Source organism: Lonchura striata, chromosome 3 (genome assembly GCF_050655825.1).
Source record: "Lonchura striata isolate lonStrDom1 chromosome 3, ASM5065582v1, whole genome shotgun sequence".
Classification (NCBI taxonomy): Eukaryota; Metazoa; Chordata; class Aves; order Passeriformes; family Estrildidae; genus Lonchura; species Lonchura striata.
Window position 1 is genome coordinate 64,423,389 of NC_140705.1, and position 22,314 is coordinate 64,445,702.

At 37.1% G+C, this 22,314-nt stretch overlaps 1 protein-coding gene across 10 annotated transcripts in view; it reads left to right on the forward strand.

The window, feature by feature from the left end:
• Positions 1-22,314, forward strand: part of UTRN (utrophin) — a 340,627-nt gene that overhangs the window by 79,574 nt on the left and 238,739 nt on the right. For 9 of the 10 annotated variants that reach the window (XM_085575353.1, XM_085575352.1, XM_085575354.1 and 6 more), the window contains 14 exons: positions 2,081-2,196; positions 3,167-3,330; positions 3,816-4,019; positions 5,000-5,181; positions 5,882-6,032; positions 7,424-7,543; positions 8,285-8,386; positions 11,236-11,343; positions 11,923-12,102; positions 13,410-13,576; positions 15,903-16,026; positions 17,750-17,837; positions 19,571-19,806; positions 20,072-20,252. In XM_085575353.1, the coding sequence (XP_085431479.1) occupies positions 2,081-2,196; positions 3,167-3,330; positions 3,816-4,019; positions 5,000-5,181; positions 5,882-6,032; positions 7,424-7,543; positions 8,285-8,386; positions 11,236-11,343; positions 11,923-12,102; positions 13,410-13,576; positions 15,903-16,026; positions 17,750-17,837; positions 19,571-19,806; positions 20,072-20,252 (2,123 nt within the window). The remainder of the gene's footprint in view (positions 1-2,080; positions 2,197-3,166; positions 3,331-3,815; positions 4,020-4,999; positions 5,182-5,881; positions 6,033-7,423; positions 7,544-8,284; positions 8,387-11,235; positions 11,344-11,922; positions 12,103-13,409; positions 13,577-15,902; positions 16,027-17,749; positions 17,838-19,570; positions 19,807-20,071; positions 20,253-22,314) is intronic. The other variant, XM_085575349.1, reaches the window with a different exon arrangement.

The following is a 22,314-nucleotide window of genomic DNA, read 5'->3' on the forward strand; positions in this document are numbered from 1 at the left end:
GCACAACTGCTTATAGTGTTCTTGCTCTGCTGCTGAATGTGTGAAGCTTTGTGATGGAGTGTGTCAGCTTTAGACACAAATGAAACCTAGGCGACCTGAGAGAAGCATAAAAATTAGTTTTAGGCTGTTTGTTGTCCTTTTATTTTTACTATGTGCTTAGGCTGTGCAGGATCCGAAATCTCAGCCCTTTTCAGAGAACTTGTTAAATAGCAAAAGCCTCAGCTGAAAGCTTTTGACTCAGTAACTGTGCTTTCCTGTGACTTCCCTAAAATCTTGGTCTGAGCCTGACATATTCCTTGGAGCCTGACAGCTGCTGGCATGTCAGAATTCTGCTTTCTTGTCCCTAAGCACAGGTCCTTTAGTCAGAGAAGCACCATTTTCCCCATACTTTATCTTGAGCTGGGTTTATCTTTTCAGCTTTGAAGGAGAGTCTTTAAAAGCACTTGCAAGGAGCAAGGAGGTTGGTTAGGTTGCAGAAGCTATAGGAAAACAAAGCCATTTAACTTACCCAGACAGTAGTGCTTCCCTACCTCAGGGACATTTTTCAATACCACTTTTATATTTTAGTTTAATATAACACTTAAAAGATGAGAGTCTTAATGGATTCCATTAAGATATTAAATAGCTTTCTTTTCTCATTATGTATCTCAGCAATTGTTAGTTGTGCTACCTCTTGGGTACAATATCTAATATCTTTGTAACACCTGCAACATGTAAATAACTTGTTAGCTAGTATAATTTTACTGGCATTTTACTGTACTGGTCTCTTTCATTTACTAATATTAGCTTAGCTCCTTTTTGAATTGAATTCTACTTTTTAGTTTGATTTTCTTACTCTTAGGTAAGTACCTAGTTGTGATTTATAAAAAAAAAAAAAATCTTTGTTTTCAAAGTCAGTATCTACTAAAGATATACATGAATCTGTGGTTCTTCTTGTTGCTTTTGCATGGATGTACAGTATTCCATGAGCTTCTGTGTATATCTTTGTTCCTGCTCACCCTGCTTTCTTCTGGCTTTTTGCTTTTTAAACTCTGTTGGCTTAGGGACTTCCTGTTTCACAAACTTAATGACTTAACAGATAATAAAGGGCACTCTTAAGTCAATTTACAACTGAATGAAATATTAAAAGAATTAAAGGCAAGCCCATCCCTTCCTCCCCAAGTTCAATGAAGTACTGAATCAATAGCAGTGTTTTGATGAGAAGCCACTGTTGCAGGAGAATGGAGGATGTTTTAATGGCTCTGCAGCTGTGCTGCTGCAGCACTTGGCTCATCATGCCCCACAGGTGTAGGTGCTGCTCGGAATGGGCCCTGTTTGCTCCCTCTGCTTCCTGTTGTGTGCTCTGCTCTTTCCCCTCTTCCACTCTTTCACCAGCATTTGTTGGGTGTGCAGCTGGACTGGAGATGCCCTTGGGTTAACACTGATCTTAGATGAAGGCTGCTGACACTGCAAATTGATCAACTCCTTGGCCTGATTCCTACAGGGTCTCATGAGCACTTGTGATGGAATGTTTTCCTGCAGGCTGTTTTTTGTTATTGGGGGAAAAAGACCATGGGGAAGAGTGAGTGAGTGGGGTGGAGACTGCTGTTTCTCCTGGCTGTGATGGCCTGGGGTGGTCACTGAGCCATATCACAAGTTTGGAATGAGGTTTTCCAGGAACAGAGTGACTCTTGATTATCCAGCAGTGCCTGATGCAGAAAATGTGTAGTAATAAAATGCTGTAAAAGAAACAGTTAGGAAAACTGGTTCTGAGATAAATTTTAAACAAAGCTTGTGTTCTTGCTGGTGGTATTTGATCTCCTGTTTCAGTCAATGACTTTGTTTAGGAGATGGAATGGAAGGTGGATGTTGCTGTGGCCATGCAGTCAGTTAATTTGTGATTGTCAGATTTTCTAATAAGTGAGAATTGTGCTTTTTGTTTTGCATTTGTGTGTATGTACTTACGTTGGTATTTGTTATATATATTAATGAATATATTATTTGGGTAGCTGCTATCATATGCCTAACTCAGTATTCTGCATGGTATGTAATTTTCCTATGGATAAATTTGCTTTCATCCTTGTTTTGCTTTCACTTTTAGACCTGAGCTGTTCAGCTGGGATAAAGTTACAAAGATGTCCCCGGTTGAGAGACTGGAAAATGCTTTCAACATAGCCAAGAACCACTTGGGAATAGAGAAACTATTGGATCCTGAAGGTGGGATACAGTTATTTTACTCAACAAGAAGCTTTTTTTGAGCTCTCTTAAAATAAATATTTTCTATTAATACTAAGTATGAATGACAATTCTATCAGCTTTGTTCAGTGCTATTTAATTTCAAGCCTTTAAATTTGGATTTAAGCAAATGGCATTTGTTACAGTAAGGGTACGGATGTATATGTGTGGGTTTTGGTGTTTTGAATATTAAAGTTAGGTTGCCTTTCCATCCAGGGACTGTGTAAGGAAGGCAAAGTTGATATGCTGACTGTGTTTCCTTGTAGGTAGGAGCTGTGCTATGAGTAGTGCAGGTGCAGTAGTGCATTTTGTAGAATGGGGCTGTTTAAGAGCTCAGAATTTATTGTTCCTTACACACACACTGAGTAGCAGTAGTTGTCTAGGAATGCTTATCAGGAAACCTTTTTAATTTACTGACCTGTTCCTCTGCTTTGAAGTGAGCCTCCGAAGATTCACTCTGAAAGACAAGCATCACCTTCTTGTGGAAAAAAAAAAAAAATTAACTGAATGAGTACTGTTCAGAACACAGCCTGACTCAGTGAAACTCTTTTCAGTGTGGAAAATGAGAAAATTACCTGACTGACAATTGGGAGGGGGATAGAGCCTAAGTGGAAAGGCTAGTTTTGTAGGATACTGTCCTTGACACATTTCTGCTTGGGAGATGCTTCAGAACAATTTTCCTCAGGCAGATTTTATTCCTTAGCAACTTAATGTCTGGGTTCTTTCTTGGAAAAGATCAAGACTTTTAATGTGAATTCACTACCAATTGTAGAAGAATTTTTTTTGTCTCCTTTATGCTACTTTTAAGGTGTGTCCGGCCTGGTCACTAAGTTAAAAGTTTATGAAAGGCTGTTTAAACAGGACAATATGTGAATTATTATGTGTGTTCTATGTAATGATTTAAAAAATTGTCTTCATTTATTTTTCCCCATGTTTTATCTTTTTGATGCAGATGTTGCTGTACAGATTCCGGACAAAAAGTCCATTATTATGTATTTAACTTCTTTGTTTGAGGTCCTTCCTAAGCAAGTTACAATGGAAGACATTCGTGAGGTAGAAACACTTCCAAGGAGATACAAGCAGGAATGTGAGGATGGAGAATTCAGTGTGCAGCAGGTGTGTTTATCATCAAAGCCGGGTTTTCTTGAGTTGCAATTTTAGCTGAAGTCTTGTGTATTGACGTATAAATTCATGATATATTGCCTTGTGGGTGTTTGGTTTTTTGTTTTGGTTGTTAGGTTTTTTGTTTTTGTTTTTTTTTTTTCTTTGCTTCATATGTCTTGATCAGCTGAAGAGGATGGTCCAGAATCTTTAACTGGATGTTCCATGGAACTTGTGGTGGTTAGTGGTAGTGATGAGGTTTTGGTTGGTTTTAAGATTCACTGTTGACAGAGCAAGATTAAAGTTGTATTTTCTATCCAGGTTCTTTACTAAGAAACTTGCAGTTTAATATAGTGACTTTCTAATTAACGCGTATACAACAATTTTTTTTAACATCTTATGAAAGCTTGAAAGAGATCTTAGTTGATCTGTTTTTAATACCATTTGGTAGAGAATCTTCTGTGCAGTTCTAAGACAACTCTTTCCTCTTGGCTGCCTAGACTGTGGCACTTGAAGAAGACCAGGACAGTTCTAGAGCAGAGACTCCCAGCACAGTGACAGAGGTGGATATGGACTTGGATAGCTACCAAGTTGCTCTGGAAGAAGTTCTTACATGGTTGCTGTCAGCTGAGGATGCATTTCGGGAACAGGAGGAAATATCCGGTGATGTTGAGGAAGTCAAAGAACAATTTTCCACTCACGAAGTAAGCTTCTCTTATAAATCCTTCTGTTGTGGTTTGTGTTTGTGTAAATAAGCTGCAGAACTTCCATTTCCTACCCTTTATTCAAGGCAAAATTTTTCTTTTTAGAAGAACCTAGAGTGAAGCGTGATTTGAAACCTTAATGTAATTTTTTAAAATCAACTTTTGGTAACTGGTTTACAGGTATGCATAATACAAAGGCAGTCTGATCTCAGGCTGAGTTGTACTTCCCTGCTGCTAATTACTAAAAAACCTGGTCAGCCTTATGCCACTTGCTGTTAAATAAGGGTAATGCTGAAATTGACAATTATGTCAATTTATTCAGTGGTCCTCCTGTGATTATTAGGATAGTTTGTTTCAGAAACATGTGTTGATGATTCCTAATTATTCTTTTTTACAAATTTTGATTTGACTTTAGTCTAAATCTGAAAAAATGTCCTAATATTGCAAGAAGGTTTTTATCATGTTAGATGTTTTAGTTTTTTCCCATGCCAGCCTACTGTATAAAATCAAATACAGAGTCTGAATGCTTGATCAATCCGAGGAATTTTTTCCTTGTGCTACAATTTTAAAGCCATGAAGCAAAGGAAGAGCTGTTCTGGGTTTACTGTAAATATATGTTGCTAACTCTTAGAGTTCTAATTGTTTTCCTACAGTACATTTCAGATGTTGTTTCATATTCTGTTGGCCATAGGTAAATTCCTGTTTCATATTTTTATTGTGTTTGTTTGAAGGATCTCTTCTCTCAAACAGATCTTTCATTGAGGTGGTCAGCTTTTTTTTCCTGTTTTACTGGATCCAGAATTTTTGTAGTGCATGGAAAATCTTGTGTCAAGGAAAGGAACAGGTCTGCCATCATCATGCATTTGGTGGTGCCAGCTCCTTCTAGAGCACTGATTCAAACATTAAAGTTTTTTAGGATATTTACCAAGTCATAAGGTCTGATAGGACCTCACAGTGATGTCTGCTTGTACCATTTCCAGGGTTTTATGATGGAACTGACTGCGCACCAGAGCAGTGTGGGCAATGTTCTGCAGGCTGGAAACCAACTGGTGGCCCAGGGAAATCTGTCACCTGAAGAAGAGTTTGAGATCCAGGAGCAAATGCTGCTGCTGAACTCCCGCTGGGAGGAACTCAGGGTGGAGAGCATGGACAGGCAGTCCCGGTGAGTTCATGGCACATAACTTCTTCTAGAGGTTCAGGACTGACCTCTGGTGCTTGCTGTGTTTTGGAGAATTTGGTTTGCATCCATTTGTAAGACTTTTTTTGGAATCAACATTTCACTTTGTGGCACAAAATCCTCCTTCATACTTTAAAGTGAAACAGAAGGAATGTGTATAACTTACTGTGTTTTTTTTGGTCATTACGCAAAGTAATGTGAAATGTTATGTAGATGTGCCAGACTAAATATATGGTATTTAAATGCAGTGGTTGCATAAGCTACTGAAACAATATTAGAAACACATTTAAGTTTCTCAGTAAAGTGTATAGTGGATATCTATGGGTATTTACGTAATTAAAAAGCTTTTAGAAGAATTTTTCCCTATATATGAGTTACTGAGGTAAGAGCTGCATATCAATGGAGAAACTTTGGTGTTTTGTTGTGACTTTCAGCAGTGGCTTTATTAGCAGCAAACCCCATTGGAAGAAACAATCCCCGATATAGATTGCATAATTCATGAACATTTTTTATTGAGAAAGAAACAAGAATACTTATCTGTGTTCCTTAGCTAAATGGTGAAAGTTTTATTTGGTGATAAGTAACAGTTTTATATATGGCCTTGCTTCTTTCCTGTATGAACTAGAATTTAGTTCCTTTCTTGGGGAAAGCTGTGTCTGAAGTAACTCTGTGCTTCCCCCTGCAGCCTGCATGACATGCTGATGGAGCTCCAGAAGCAGCAGCTGCAGCAGCTGTCTGACTGGCTGACGGTCACAGAGGAGCGCATTCAGAAGATGGAATCTCAGCTCCTAGCGGAAGATTTGGGGTCGCTTCAAAAACAACTGGAAGAACATAAGGTAAGCCTTATATGTATAGGAGAAATACTTGGAAGATGTGTACATTGGTACATGAGAAAGTTGATTGTCAAGAGTAATATATGACTGCATTTGGTGTTTGGAAAAGGATGACAATGGTGTAGGAAGGAATTAGAAGCCTTAGCACCTGAGCACTGCTGACTAGCAGGAACTATTATATTTGCTTCATGCAGGAAATTGAACCTTTAGGGAAATTTGTTAGCCTTACTTTATGAGTAGAATAGGGCCTCTCCTGGTAAACAGTTGATGTGAGGAGCAGTATGAAAGGTACTGTGGACAGACTCGCCCTTAATTGCTGGCAGGCTTACTAAAGCCAGCTTGAGACTTGCACATTAAAATAGTGAGGGAATCAAAACCATCAGGACCTTCCAAGTCACCAATTCCAGTCCCATCCTAAGGGAGTGTTCAGTTAGACACTGCTTTCTCACATGTGCAATATTTGGAAGTGTTTTTTCTCTCAAATGAATTTTTGGGTAATCCAACAAAAGATTAAAGGCAAATCCAGCCTTTCTATCCTGCAATGTTTTTGTGAAGAAGAAAGATTTCCTTTTGATATTTGTCGTGGTGCAGCTTTAGTTTTCATGCTCAGTGCTGAGGTTTGACCTTCTCCCCAGTATGGGACATACCTCACAGAACAAGAACACTAGAGTATTTTTAGTCTGTGTAGTTTCCTGTCCTTTGTTTTCAAAGTCTGGGGAGTTTGAGGCTGTGTTTCATAGAGTAGCTTAGGATATGCTGGTATAAAGTGACATTTACAGTACTGTAAAGGTGTGTTGATATTGCAGAGATATTTTGTAGTAGGCTTTAACCATTGAATCTGTTCTTTTAGAAGTTGTATGAATATTTAAATCTACAGATTGCTTTAATCAGAACTGCATGTTTTCTGCAGTTTTCAACTATTACCTTAGGAGCATCATGGTCAGTTGTTGCGCTGTTGATACTTTTGGAATTATATTGTCAGCTCTTGAAAAATGAGCATTCTTAATGATTTCTGTTTGGCATGGCCTATGTTGCTTGCTTATTAACAATAGCAGCCCTGTGTAGAAACACTTAAGCTCTCCTATGTATAACATTGGACATATGGAAATCAGTGCAGTTGTCATGTGATTCTCCTAGTCAAGTCTGGGGCATCCAACTTAAGGCACTCTATATTTTACAGTATTTTAACCCAGAATGGGTTTGGGTTCATTTCTAGCAACCTTTTCTTAAAATTTTTAAACTGTGCAGTGATTGCCAGTGGTAAAATATGTGCTTAGCTGTTGAATCTGAAATACCAAAGTTTGTTTGCCACTGCCTCTGTGATAGTCACTGTGGCCAAAATAGCAGATTAGCAAATGCCTTCAAAGTTGGTAACCTCTGATTTGTTCTTGTAGAGTCTGCAGAGTGACCTAGAGGCAGAACAGGTGAAGGTCAACTCCCTAACACACATGGTGGTCATTGTTGATGAAAGCAGTGGGGAAAGTGCTACAGCTATTCTGGAGGAACAATTGCAGGTAAAATCTTAGAGTCCTCTTTTTTTAATGGTATTATCAGACACTTGAAAAATTTGCATGTAATTGTTAATCAACATTTTTGTGTTTAAAGACAATTTATCTTGGAAAGTAATTTAAAATAACATTTTCTTTAGGAGAAATAATAACTTGAATAATTATTAAACCAGCTCAAGCTAAAACCTGCAAAAGTACTGTGACTTTCAAGCTCAGTTCCTAATTTATTAAACTGTTTACATTTCCAATGATTTAGGTAATTTGGTAGTATATCCTTTCAGCAGTTTCATTAAATGGGAAGATTGATAGTACAATGCTTATTTCATGTAAGTTATTTTCCTAAAAAAGTTAAAATCCGATAGGAGAAATACTTGGAAGACATGAATGCAATTTATCTAGGGAATATCATATGAAGTGTTTTCTTGTCACTTAGGACTATAACCTGAAGTACAGTGAGTACATGAGAAAGACTTTTTTCAAACAGGATTAATGCTACTTTGTTCATTCCTTTTTAAATCAATTAAATAGCTCAAAGACTTGAGCAAAACCACAGTTAAGGCTGTATGTGAATGTTTTTGAAAGTGTTAGTCTCCAGCACTGTGCAATACAGCAATATCAATAATGGACAGGAAAGTAGATATAATGTAGAAAGAAGTTAATGTGGAGTAGAAATCACTTTTGAATATCTGGTTTTGGAGTTTCTTTGTGCGGTTTGTGATAATTTCTGAGTATTTTGTGCTGTTGTAGAGGCTTGGTGAGCGGTGGACAGCAGTTTGTCGTTGGACTGAGGATCGGCGAGTCAAGCTGCAAGAAATTGAGCTTTTATGGCAGGAGCTGCTGGAAGAACAGGTGAGTAGCTGTTCTGTTTCTCAGAGTGACTGGTCAATTTGTGGAAGGGGAAAAAGCAAACTGAGAAAGCCCAAACTGTCAAAGCTCAGACTAGGATTGAGCAACTCATGGAAAAGAGACCTTGAAATCCTAGAATTTGTTATTGTTGGTGTTCCCAGTGTTCTTTGAGGACAGGAGTAGCTCTGAAGTGCAATAGAAGTATTTATCCAAAGTTTAAGAATAGAAGTTTATAGCTCCTTATAAAGTAATTTCCAAGGTATCTTGTAAAAAGGTCAAGAAGTGGGAATATCTGTTATACTTAGAAAATTCATTGTCATTTTTCTATTGGGTAGTTTTGTCATTACATATATCTTCCTAATTAACGTATTTATGCTTCCAGCATGAACACATACACACAATTGTGTAATACTAAAGTGTTTTCTTGCTTTGATATAATGTATTTTATGTAAAAAATTACTTCTCAAACACAAGTAATTGATGGCATAAAAATAATGTACCACAACTACATGAGCTGTTTGTGTACTTAAAACTAGAACTTGTTTCATTTCTCAGCTTAAAATATTTTGTTTTTTTTTATTTGAAGATTTTCCTGAAATTGTTTTTTTCTTAAACCTTATATTTATCACTTTAAGCTATTGTTTAAACAAAACAGAGATTTAGATATCTGAAAGAAGTTGAACAATACTGGTATATCTACTGGTATCAGCTGCAGCCTGTTTTTTTTGACAAGCATGTTTTGTCTGTGTTCTTTGGGGCTGCATGTGTGTTTCTCCCTTACCTCTCCCATATCTGATTGTAGTATATGGATATGCTGAATTTGTAGCTCATGTGACCTTGTTAATATGGACCCAAGGTTATGATTATGTATTATCCCATGCCAAATATCTGTTCATGTATATTTCTTTAAAATAATGCTTTGTCATTTGTGTATGTGTATCCAGAAAATAATGTGCTAACATTTTCTGGCAACTCTTGGGCATGGTAACTCGGAATTGAGAAATAAGGATTCCCCCAAAATCCTTGCTGTATATGTTTGAGGTATGGACTTAAAGTGCTCTTAGTTTTGATGAGTCTGTCATCATATCAATATTCATTTCTACCCTTCCGTGTGTTTGGGGACCATTCTTTGACTATTACAATACTGTTAGAAGTGCCATATTGTTTTGGAGTAGGACATTTGAACTCAGCCTAATTTAAATTTGTGTGTAGCTGTGTTGCTCTGTAAAAATGAAGTAATCAATGAGCTTAATGTAGAATGTCATATAGCAAATAAGGAGCAAATTGAAGTTTGTTTTAGCTGGTTTAGATGAGCCTTTTTGCACTCATTGTTCACCTGAACAATTCATTTATTACTAGCAGGGTTGAATTAGAAACCCTCAATGATGATCAAGTGACTTACAAAACTTACAGTCTGAAACTACTTAAAAAATGAATGCAAACACTTTCATAGCACAAAAGTAACTAAAGTACTTTATTAAACCATTCTTTATTTTGTCCAACCAAATGGAGAGATGAGCAACAGTGATGCATCAGCCTTTTTGTGTCTACCTAAAAAGCTCTTGTACACCACATTTTCAAGTCAACACAGTCCTTACCACTCAGGAAACAAACTCCTCAGTCAGTGCCAGAGACTTCTTAACACTGTGGTAATTATGTTTCAGTTTTCTAGGGAGAGTTGTCTTTGACTGCTGATTTAGCAGAAATTAACTGAATGCATTAAGGGGTTTTGAGCTCCTCTTATGCATAAAATATGTTGGCTGGGATGCCAACATGATTTTTCAAGAGTGTGTGGTGTTATAATTTTTTTTCTCACAGCCTTATGGCATTTCAACCACCATCATATTTTATGACTGCATATTTTGCATATTGGTTTACATTAGAAACGTGAACTGACTTAGCCCTGTGGCCCAAAGTTGCTATAGTAAGTTCTGGGACAATGCCAAAAATATACAGCTAGGATGGGGAGCCTGGTGGCTGTTGCAAAGTGTGTTGTTCAAACAACAAAAAAGGTCTTGCTGTGTGATTTATTTTTAAATGGAGAGGAACAGCAGTGCACCAATAGCTGGGCAACTGAGACTGGTAGAGAGATGGGCATTCTAGTCCATGGAGGTTGATGTCCAGCAGCAGCATTATGTAGGAACATAATATAGAATACATAAAATCCTTCCTGGTACTTGATGCCAGTTATTGCTGGTATTACTACAGGAGTGCTGTTTGACTGAAGAGAAGTGAGACATAGGACAGGTTTTGTAGAAAAAAAAATGGAAAGAACTAAAGTTCCATGAGTTAAAACTATTCAGAGCAGACCACTCAGCTTCCAGTAGTTAATGAAATAGAATTTTCTGACATTGTTTTGCAATTGAAAGTAGGTACCATAAACAGGGAGGTGGCTAATTACTATCTGAGTCTTTGATCAACTGCCTGGACTAAAAGAAATATGAATAACCAGTGGTGTCACTTCTGTGAGAAAATGTTTGTAACAGCTGTGTTTGAGTTATAGAGGAAGAAGGATGGAAAAAAAAAAAGAATGCATGCTATTTTGATATATTTTATAATGATTTATAAATCCTATGTTAGCTTTATGGTGGACATCTGTTTGTTATATAAATAAATTTGGGGGAGGTGTGCTCTGGTATATTGAGAAATTGTTTCGATGGAAGTATTACTTGCTTCCCTAATCTGATATTTTTGTCCACTTTTGTGTACTATTTTTGTTAAAGCCAACTGAAATTCCAGCATATAAATACTGCAGAAATGTGTTTTGAATGCAAATATTTTAAAGAAGCAATTGTCAATAGCTGTTTGACAGTATTGGTATTTTCTTGTGCTATTTTTCTTATGATCTGCAGTGCTTATTGAAAGCTTGGTTAACTGAGAAAGAAGAGGCTTTGAGTAAGGTCCAGACGAGCAACTTTAGAGATCAAACAGACCTGAGTGTGAATGTTCGAAAACTAGCAGTGAGTATTGATATCCTGCTCTATCCCATCAAATCCCATAGACTAGATGAGTGGCAAATCACTAGTTTGACCCTAGTAGGAGCTGTGAATGCACAATGCATTAGAAGCCAGGCCAGCATTCTTTTCTTGCCAGATTCTTGGATTTGAATTTAAAACATATGTGCTATTTACTCCATGGCCATTCCATATTGGTGTGCCAAACTCTGAACAGCTATTCCAGATTTTTGAGAGGGTTTGGATATTATTGCAGGCCAGCAGTCAGCTGTGGTTTCCAAGGTATAGGTTTGTGGTGTGGGTTTTTCTTTATTTCATTGGAGCAGCTTGTACCTAAACCAATAATTTGTAACTGTTACTGAAGAGAGTTCTGGTCCCTCTAGAAGATTTTTCAAGGATGTGCTCTTTAAAAATAGTGTTTGCTAGTGCTTTTTTTATGCAAAAAAACTGTTCATCTGGCTCAGGTAGTACATATTTCACCCTGTCACCACCCTTTCAAACCCATTTGCCTCTTAGCCATGGAGTTAAAGCTTAGGGGAAGTAGAATACTTGATGTTATATTTTAATAGTTTCTTTTAACTACAGATTTTAAAAGAGGACATGGGTATGAAACGACAAACGCTAGACCAGCTGAATGAACTTGGTCAGGATGTGGCCCAAATCCTTGGGAATGGCAAAGCATCCAGTACAATTGATCAGGATCAAGAAGAACTAACTCAGAGGTGGGACAGTTTGGTTCAGAAGCTAGAGGATTACTCTAACCAGGTATTTACAAGGCTTTATCACTTTTTAGCTTCTTGTGTTACTACATGTATGCAAACTTCACTGTGTTAGAAAAATTGTCCAGGCATCAGGTTAGAGAGGTAGGTGAGTGCATTTTCACGTGGGGCTGACAAAGCTATCTGCATTTTTGGTCTCCAAAAGCTCAAGTTTTTAACTTGATCAGTAATACTTGTTTCTCACACAGATTAAGCTTCATTTTTCTGAGTAAAGCAGAAAGATGAGTAAAGCAGGCTTGCTATGTATTATCAGTCAGTGCAAATGCCTTTAAACATTGTAAGAGTGCTGGGACTGGATTTAAATCTGATACTAAAAGAAAACAAAGGCAGAACCCAAACTACAGAATAGATAAACAAATGGGAGTCATACAAGTATTTATGCTCTGAGTATGATTTCTCATCTGTTGAAAATAGAGTAGTTGTTTGTTTGACAAGTAATGATGATAACCAAGCTGGATTGCTCAATGTTTATTTTAGTATTTTGAGTGCTTGATAATGTTTTTATTTAGACAGAACTCCTACTGGATTCTGTGAGGGATTTATTTGACAGCTTTATAACTCATATGTGAGTTATATATGTGAGTTTTTTTTGGTGATATTAATATGATGTTATGATGAAAACCATGACACTAATTCATGATCCATTTAATGTATAGTGAATGAGTTGTACGGTCTGGGTAGGGACTCGTTTCAGCCATGTGGCTTTAATTTGTTCTTGTGCTCGAGTCAAAGCACTAGAGAATGCCAATTCCTGCCTCTATCCTCTCATTCCCCTTAAATATCAAGCACATACTTAGAACTTACAGGTTGAGTCTCCTGGGACTTACCTTATAACCTGATAAAGAGCATGGGAGGTTTCTATTGACTTGAGTGTGTTTTTAGGTCAAATTCACTGTGTATCAGCTCTTCATGAGATCTAGGCTTTGTTTTTTAGCGTAAGAGTACAAAATGTAGAATTGCTAATAATAAACTCCAAGTAACTTTGTTCTTTTTGTGAAGAAATTAAGAAAGAAAATACATATAATGCTCCCTTTGTTAATTTTAGTTCGCTTGGAATGGCATGATTCTAGTTGAACTGAGAATTTTGATGCTTAGGTTCCCATCTGTAAAATGAGAATAATAATCTCTTTCTCTGGAGTGTAAATATGATAAAAGTGCTTCATGGCATCTCAGTGTGGTCATTTGTGGGTGTGAATGAACAGGCTTTTATGACTGAATAAAAGAAAATAAGAAAAAGTAACTCAGCTTGTATAAAAATGGCACATAATCCTTGCCCTAAATTATTTTGTATAGGTAACTCAAGCTGTAGGAAGCATAGGAATGTCACAGGTCTCACATAAGACTACTGCAGAAACACCATTGAAGGAACAGGTGGTGGTTAAACAGTCCAGACAGGAATTTCCCCCACCACCACTTCCAAAGAAAAGGCAAATTCCAGGGGATAGTGAAGCAAAGAAAAAGTAAGTATATGTCACTGCAATTTTCTCTTGCTCATGGGGTACTACAGAGACTGTCTTGACTTTTGATCTTTTTTTTTTATATAAGTGAGCAATACTTAAGTTGCAGTTGTGAGGTTGGGCTTGGGGGCTTGACTAGATTATTTCTAGTCATCCCTTCCAACCCTAACAATTCTGTGATTCTTTGAATGGGAACAGAATGCTATATGCAACCTTGTTTTCAGAGCAGCAGAAAACCTGTTGCTTCCATTAATTTCAAAAGAAAACAGGGATATTTTGTTTCTCACAGAAGCAGGTCTTCAGTCCTTTGTACCTCAACTCCTTTGCTGAAAAGACAGAATTATATTTGCTTCCTTTAAGGAAAACATCTCATCTTTGCTCAAGAGTCAGTGTGAAAGTGTAAAGCATTTAGACTTATTATTTATTTATAATCTTAATAAAACATATGAGAAATATGGGAGAAACTGCACAAAATAGATGCTCAGTCAAAAAGATTTTCTGTCTATCTTGTATTTAGTAATAAGAGTAATATTACACTGATATCTCTTTTGACAAGTATTTCTGGTGTGGCTGGCGCTCATTTGCATATATAGACACAGAATCATTTGGCTGGAAGGGACCTCAGTGATCATCTCATTCCAACTTCACTGCTATGGACAGGGACACTCCACTAATCCAGGGTTGTTTGGAGCTTTATCTAGTCTGGTCTAGTAGGCTTCCACGGATGGAGCACCCACACCTTCTCTGGGCAGCCTGTTCCAGTATCCCACCACTCTCATACCGAAGAATTTCTTTCTTATATGTGATCTAAATATAGTCTTTTTCACTTTAAAAGTCACTTCTTGTCCTATCAATATACTTCCCCATTGTATCCCTCTCTATTTTTCTTGTAGCCCCTCTGTAGGTACTGGAAGGCTGCTATCAAGTTTTCCTGGAACCTTCTCTCCTCTTAAGCCAAACAGTGTTTAATAACATGCGTTGAATTCTCTTTATTAAATTGCATACCTAAAACTAAAGGAATTGTTTCAGTATTAATTAGGAAATTAAAAGCTGTGTGCTCAATATATTGTTTTTTGTGCTTGGCTGAGGAAATGAGTATTTCCTTGAAGTATCAGTGGTTTAAATCTTTGTCAGATCATTTAGAGCTACAATAGAGACTGCCTCAAGATTAGGGAGTAGCTGTGAATTTGCACAATGAAGAAGAGTTTTTTAATTCATTTCTTTCTGGGGGAGGAATGAAGGTTTTGAAGGGGTGAGGAACCCGCCGAAACCCTCTTGAGGACTCTGGTCAGACTTTTTGAGGTCTGGTAGGGATAGTGTGTGCATCTGGATGTGCCAGTAGTAGGGCAGTAAAGTAGTCAGCAGCCATCTGTCCTTTCTATGTCTCAGGAGTTGTAGAAACTATTATAGATTTTGAAAACAAAAGTGATTTATCTGTCATCTGTTTTCCTTGAGTTCAAACTGTATTAAAAACAGGGGTAGTAAAAATAGGTAATAAACTTTCTGATGCTTTTGTGTGTTTCCATTTACAACAAATGACCAGAAAGTGGAATTTTGCCAGCTTTCCTATGGAAACTTTAATTGACAATTGCACATATTGCAATTCCGTGCTGTTATTCCATGTTAGGATTCACACTGTTAAGTAATGTAATTGTAATACAACTTGACTTGTGGTCTGTACAGTGTATCTGTCCATCTCTCAAGTTCTGTACAGTACTGCTTAATTTGAGAGTTGATTGGAGTGTTTTTTTGGTGGTTTTAGTTTGTAGCTTAGAGGTCATAGGGGTAAGAAAGTTGTTAGTATAGACAACTATAGTATAGTGTACACTGTAGACAAAACCAGTAAGCTATAAGTTAATATTTTGTCAGCTAAGTGTGCAGAAATGTTTGTCAGCTGTCACTGCCACTGTTAGCTTTTCCTTCAGATAAAATAGCGTTGCAGACTTTTGAAACTTAGAACTGCAATTCTTATTTGTTTTGTTTCTGAGGTCTAGTTATTACTTTCAAAATGCTTGGCATTGAGAGATCAGTTTTGTAACATATTAAAAGAAATAGTTATTTGTGTGAAACAATGTGTAAAATAAATTGCATGTATGTAAATGTATTCTCAATTTGTTCCTGAAGGCTGATACTGTGGGGATAATTTTTATTATGGTAGGCTTTTAAAAGTCTGTCTCTACTTCCTGTGGGTAGTAATATAAGGAGCATGAATTTTGTGTAAAGCCTTGCTGGTTTGGGGTTGAATAATGTGCTGAACTTTAAGACTTGATTTTTAAGACAGAGTGACTGAAACCAAAAAAACAAACCACTGTCTGACCTTTTAAACTAGGTTTGATGCTGAATGTACTGAGCTCTTGAACTGGATTTCAAAATCAAAATCTGCCATTCAGGCCACAGACATCAAAGAATATAAGAAGATGAGAGAGACTTCAAGCATGAAAGAAAAATTGAAGGTAAAATGGGGAGATAAAGCATGTTTCAGTGAATACTCTACTTTGTATCTAAGCTGGCTGTCAGCTGGAGGTGTGAGCTGATCCGCATGCTTTGAGGGGATTAAGTCCCTCAGTTACATAGTTTCAGAACTGAGTATACATGGAAATCTCTGACCAGCTGGACACACATTTTTTTTGCTGTTGTTGTTGCATAATCCACAAGAAATTTAAAAAACTTAAATTACTGATGTCTCCCTTGGAGTTCTGAAAAATGTCTGTCTTCAGGCTTATTCTCTTTTACATTAAGTAGCATATTTTGGTTTAATGTTTCACAGTTGGAAATGGCCTTGATTGGCGCCACTTATATAGTTTTGGTAGAGATAGGCCAGTGGGGTGCTCAGAGACCCCTTGAATCATGCTGTGACACTCCTCAAACACTGTATCACCCAGGGTCCAAAGTGGTTTGTTGTTATAATGCTTGGACATATTGTTTGCTCTAATAATTTTGGAGAAAATATGATTGTTACAGCTTTTGTGCAGTATTGCTGACCTGCCAGACAGACGAGATAACTTTACAGAATCTTGTGGGAGCTGTGAAATAACCATTTTATTTTCTATTCATTGTCAGGAATGTATTCTTGCCTTTTTCTAGTTCTTGAGCATCCTTTGTTAATGAAGACTTACTGGAGCTTTAGCAGGACCTGAATCTGCTTTTGAAATCAAAAACAATACTTAAAAATCTCTATAAAGAGGCTCCTCCATAGTGCTCTTGTGGAAAATGGTGCCAGTAGGAATGTTTGGAATGGCAGTACTGTTGGAAATAAGAACTAAAACAAATATTCCAATGTTTTATTTATGGATATTTAAAAATGTTTATGGCTCTTTAAAAAAGAGGTCCTGAGGTGAACACCAGGTTCCCATGAACAGTACTGTTTTTAAATGATTGGGCTGTAAGTGGTTAGGACAGAGTTTGTTCTTCCCAGCTGTGCAAATAAGTGCATTCTTCTGAATGTACTGTAGGAAGCCTAAACCAGAATGATGACCTTTGACATGAGGTTCAAAAAGATTTTAGTTTGGAGATACTTTGTTGTAATCACAGAGGATACTGAAGTTGTGGTTTTCTGGCCAGGGAACTCATCTTTCCTCTGTGGATGCATTCTACCTATTGACTCACAAATGAATATTCCCCAGTATGTATAACTTGTGAGAGAAGCTTTTTCCTTTAAAAATCTTGGTAGTCATGGAGAATTTCCCTCTTCAAATCTTTGTGAGAGCAAAGCACTAGAGATTATTACTGGTGTGCTATAGTTCTTGCTTTTTGGACATTTAGGGTCTGTTGGACCCTTCTACTAGAAACCACAGTAAAAACTGTAGAAATGAAGGGGCTATTGAGAAGGTATTTTCTCCACTGGCTCACATTAGAGAATTACAGCTGAATTTTTGATCAGAAATTACTTGTTTTAACTGCTGTCCCAATATCTTACTTCACACTGTGGGGTCATCAAGCCGTTAAACAATATTTTATTCCTGGTGCATCTCTTGCATGCCTGCTGCTTCTGAGAGGTGACTCCTTTTGCATTTGTTTTCTGCACAAGCAGAACTAACATGCAGCTCAGGTGGTGGTGCATCTAAGACAATGATATGTTTTGGGCTGAGTGGAAAAGTAGATATTACTGGGTGAGAGAGAGAAGTCAAGGAAAATAATCCTTGCTGCTACTATATTCTTTTGGGATTCCCTTTGAAGGTGATTGAAAAGGAAAGAGCTGAAAAAAGCCAGAAATTAGATGAACTGAAACGAAGTGGACACATTCTTTTGGATCAAGTGGGAAAGGGTAAGCAACTTGGAGGTTTTTCTCTCTTGTGATTTAATCAGTTGAGTTGCTGGGAAATAATATTAAAGTACATTATCTCCTTCCTTCTCCCTCCCTTTTCTTTTCTTCATTGTTACTGTTACTAGTTAGTTATGTGTTTTTTTTAATTAAAGTTTTTAGAACAAGAGTATTATTATTCATTAGTGTGCATGTGTACATTTGTAGTCTTAAGGTATATTTTAATAAACTGTTTCTATTTCAGTAACATGCTTTCAAGGAAGTAGTTTGATTTTAATTAAATGTTTTAAAACAACTGCTGTAAAGAAGTAAAAATTTTGAAGCCAAATTTAAACTTAATATGTATGTGTCTATCTCTTTTTCATGGTTTTATCTATTTTTGTAAAAACTGTTTGTGTTTTTAATGATGCAGTCACAACCATGGCTCAAAGGCAAGAGAGAAGTCTATATGATTGGGAAAATTGTTGCCAATTAAAACCCTTATCCATGGGATCTTAAAATTGACATCTATGAAAGGTGAATCTTTAAGCCTTGCCAAAATCTTGTTTCATATTGAAAAAAAACCATCAGTGGAATGATGTCTCTATAAAAGAGATGTTCATATCATCTAGAGGCAATCTTTTTGATCTTCACTTGACTTCTGGTGAAGTTGTTATCACTGGTAGCATTCTGACAGGAGAGAGGATGGTATCACTGTCCTGAATAATGACCAGCATCCCTTTTGGAAAATGCTGAATTCCACTGGATTTCTCAGCAATCACATTTTTTTGCTTGTATGCCCCAATTTACTAAGCATGTCCAGTTGTCCCCTCCTTGCCTATTGCAACTTAAGCTTTTTTTACAGTGGGTGCTGTTGCCTTGAAGTTGATGGCTGAAAGCCACTGATTTGACCTGGAGCTTGGTTTATAAAAATTTTTAGATGTTCCTTGTTTTCGAATGTGAACAGAAATTAATGCTCCTTTCCTCTTTATTCTACAAACCCTTTTAGCTGTGATAGATCATGGTATGAAACCAGCATGTGTTAACCATAACAAGAAATGTGTAGTTGAAAAGCTGCTTTGTATCAGCAAAGAGTAAGGTCAAGAATTTCCTATCTAATTGATTGTCATCTTAAAGGTTTGGATCTCTAGAAAATAACAAATCTACACCCCCTGGTTTTGCTAGGGTCTGATAGATGTCCTGTCCAGATCAGGCTCCCAGCCTTTTTCTGAGGCCCAGCTACACCTGTGTGGAATAATGCACAGCACTGGCACATTTGTGCCTACATCCATGTCTATCCTGGGGCAGGAACAGGCTGTGCCATAATGGCAGTGACTGGTCTTTGTGTGCATGCTCCTGCCCTGTGGCTGCAGCTGCTGTGGTGTTGGTGTGCCAAGCCTGTGGCCAGAGTGTGAGCACAGGGCATCTGTGGAGCAGGGTCATCAAGTGCTCTTGTGAAAGCTGGCTGGCTGCCCTGACCAGAGCTTTGGGCTCTACTTGTGCTGGAGTGGTTCAGCAAAAAAAAACCCCTATCTGTGTCTTTCCTCAAAATTAGAGTACCTCACTCTGCATTTTACTAGAATTATAAAGCTGAAATGGTGCTAGTAATAAGTATAGATTTATTGGTATTAGACTTGGAATCAAAGTGTTTTGTATATTAATGTGAAAGTACACTTGTATTTGAAGAGAGGAAAGGTTAAATGCCTGTTAATGAAAATGTGTTGCAGTTAACATAATAATTTGTATAATCTTTGTAGAAGGACTTCCTACAGTGGATATAAAATCCGTCATGGAGAAAATTTTGTCGGGGTGGAAGGATGTGGTTCAAAATCTAGAAGAAGTGGCTAGAAAGATAAAGTACCAGGAAGATATAAATGCTTATTTAAAGGAAATGAATGAGCTTGAGAAGACTTTAATTGAGAAGGATGGCTGGCTTAAAAATTACTCTTCTTCAGCATCCCAGTCCTCAGCAGTCCTGAAAGAGTTATGTCAGGTAAGTCTGGCCAAAGTTATTAATTGTGATTGGAAGCTGTCAGAAGCACAGGATGCGCCAGTAGAGCTTGGTCTAGTCAATAATATAACTCCGTTTCTAAGACATGCAGGGCACCTGATTTGACTGGAAGATTTTGGAATTTCCATCACAGGAAGTACTTTAGTTTTGTCACTAGTAATGTGGATGAGCTGTACTGTAGAAGTGTACTAAAATCTTTGCGTTTACAGGGCAAGTGTGAATTTTGGTTTTGGTTTTTCTTTTACAGCAGGAGTTAACTCATCTTGTAAGCCTGAGTCCACAGTTGGAACATCTGAAAGCCACCTGCAAGACACTCACCTCCCAGCCCATGCCTCCAAATTTCATTCAGGAGAACTTGAGTGGTTTGCTTGATCACTTCAAATTGACTCGTCAGAAACTAGAGGAATGTCACCAACAGCTGAAAAAAGGTAAATAAATAAGCAAAAATATGTATGTTAGCATAAAACCTCCTGCTTACTTGTGCTTTGTTTGTTTTGAGCTGACAGAAAACTCATTGAATTCTGGTAGACTTTCTGTAGTGTTTGCTCTAGGCTTTGTGTCAAACTGACAAAATTATTTTATTTACATGGAGGAATGTGTCCTGTTCTGTGCAAAATTCACAAATCTATCATTCCATGGTGTTTAACACTATTATGCAAGGATGCAACATCCCTGAAACCTCATTTAACTACTTAGCAAGACATATTGAAGGTGGATAATAAAGCTCAGAAATCTGTCTCTCTCTGACACTTACAGAAACATATATTCTATAATGAAATTCTAGAAATGAAAAGTAGAAGATTAGAAGAATGTTGTAAAAGGAAAGTGCGCATGTGAAATTTATTCTTTTTCATAGCTTTGAGCACATTAGTCATACATAATTCCTTTTGGAAATTTCATCTTTGAAGTGATTTGGAATCTGGCTTGCTTTTCAGGCAGTTTCTACTTGGGTTGTTGTTGCATTAAAAATTTCATTATGAGCATTCAAACCAGTCATGCTGGTTTTTAAAGAATTTTAAATGTAGTGCATAAAATATGTAGTTCTGGTAATACTTTACAGCTGAATAGCAACAGCACAGACTTGTAAGATTTTTTTCCATAGTTTTTGTTTCAGAGTAATTTGAGGAAATGTTTTATTAACAGCCCCAAATGGAAGGGCATTAACACTATTCTGTGTGTAGTAAAAATAGGCTCAATTACTAAATTATTAGGCTATCTATACAATATGTTGCGCCAGGCCTGCACACTTGAATTATATCCATGCAGAAATTTCTATGAATGAAGTATCTGTCAGCTATGTTAAAATTACAAGGGTATGTTTTCAGTCTTACAGTGACAAGTTATTATTTTATAGCTGTTTTGAGTTCATGTACTTGTGAGTAATTTTATTGGTGTTTTGGTAACTGTATATCATGTGACAAAAATACTCTTTTTTTTTTTTGTCACACATCACTTGAGGCGTTACCGGTCTGCTTGAACCAGTTATTGCTTGGTAGAAACACTGTATATATTCTAACACATTAACTTTGTATTTGTGTGTCTTTTGAATGAGACAACCTGCTGAGAAGTTATATTGATGATGAACAGAGGGAAATGTTGGTTCAGGGTTTTAGCTGTTTATTTACAGCATAGTTTGAATTGCTGCAAAGTAAAAACTTCCAGAGCTACGTAACTGGTGGAAACAACTGGTGGTATGACTTGGGCATTTGTGAACTTGGCAGGCTTTGACTGACAGAAGGTCAGCTCCTCCTTATGGCTCTTCTTTGAGCCTCCAAAAATTCCACCCATGGAAAGCTACTCAGTGGCAATACATGGGCATTTTTTAGATGGGAATTGACTCAATATTTTTGCTGCTGGAAAACTACTTCAACTATTTTCTTCTCCTTCAGGATTTTCTGTAGTTTAGTTACAGTGCACCTATGTTCTTCTTATTAATTTTTCCCCCTCTTTAAATTGATCTGGCTTTTTGAGAAAAAGGAGCTGGATAACTCCGATTCTCTCAAAAATGTTTACTCATTTTTATAAACGGTAGGACAGTTCTGACAGTAAGCTGTTGAAAAGCTACCTGGTGAGTCAGAACAAGGCTAAGATTAGTTTTCACGTGGGGCAGTAACAAAATTGCTTAGGAATCCAGGGCCATACTACAGTACAGGATTTACAGGCAAAATCCTGTTAGCTGCAGTTATTCCAATTGGCTGTTTTCATTCTGGAATGCCAGTGAGGTGCTGCCTTCTGCCTGGGATTCCACACAGGGCTGAACTGAATAAATTTTGAGTTGTGGTTGAAGATGGCAAGCAGATACTCCATCCAAACTATACTTCCCTTTTAACTCTTCCTAAATGGTGTCTCTGTTCTGGCAACAGACTGAAAGCTGCTATTTTTATATATTTGTAAGGGTAAATATATTTAAAAAAGTAAAAAAGCAAGCAAAACATAAGGCCACACTATTATGTGTTTAATGTATTTATATATACACACATATATATTTAT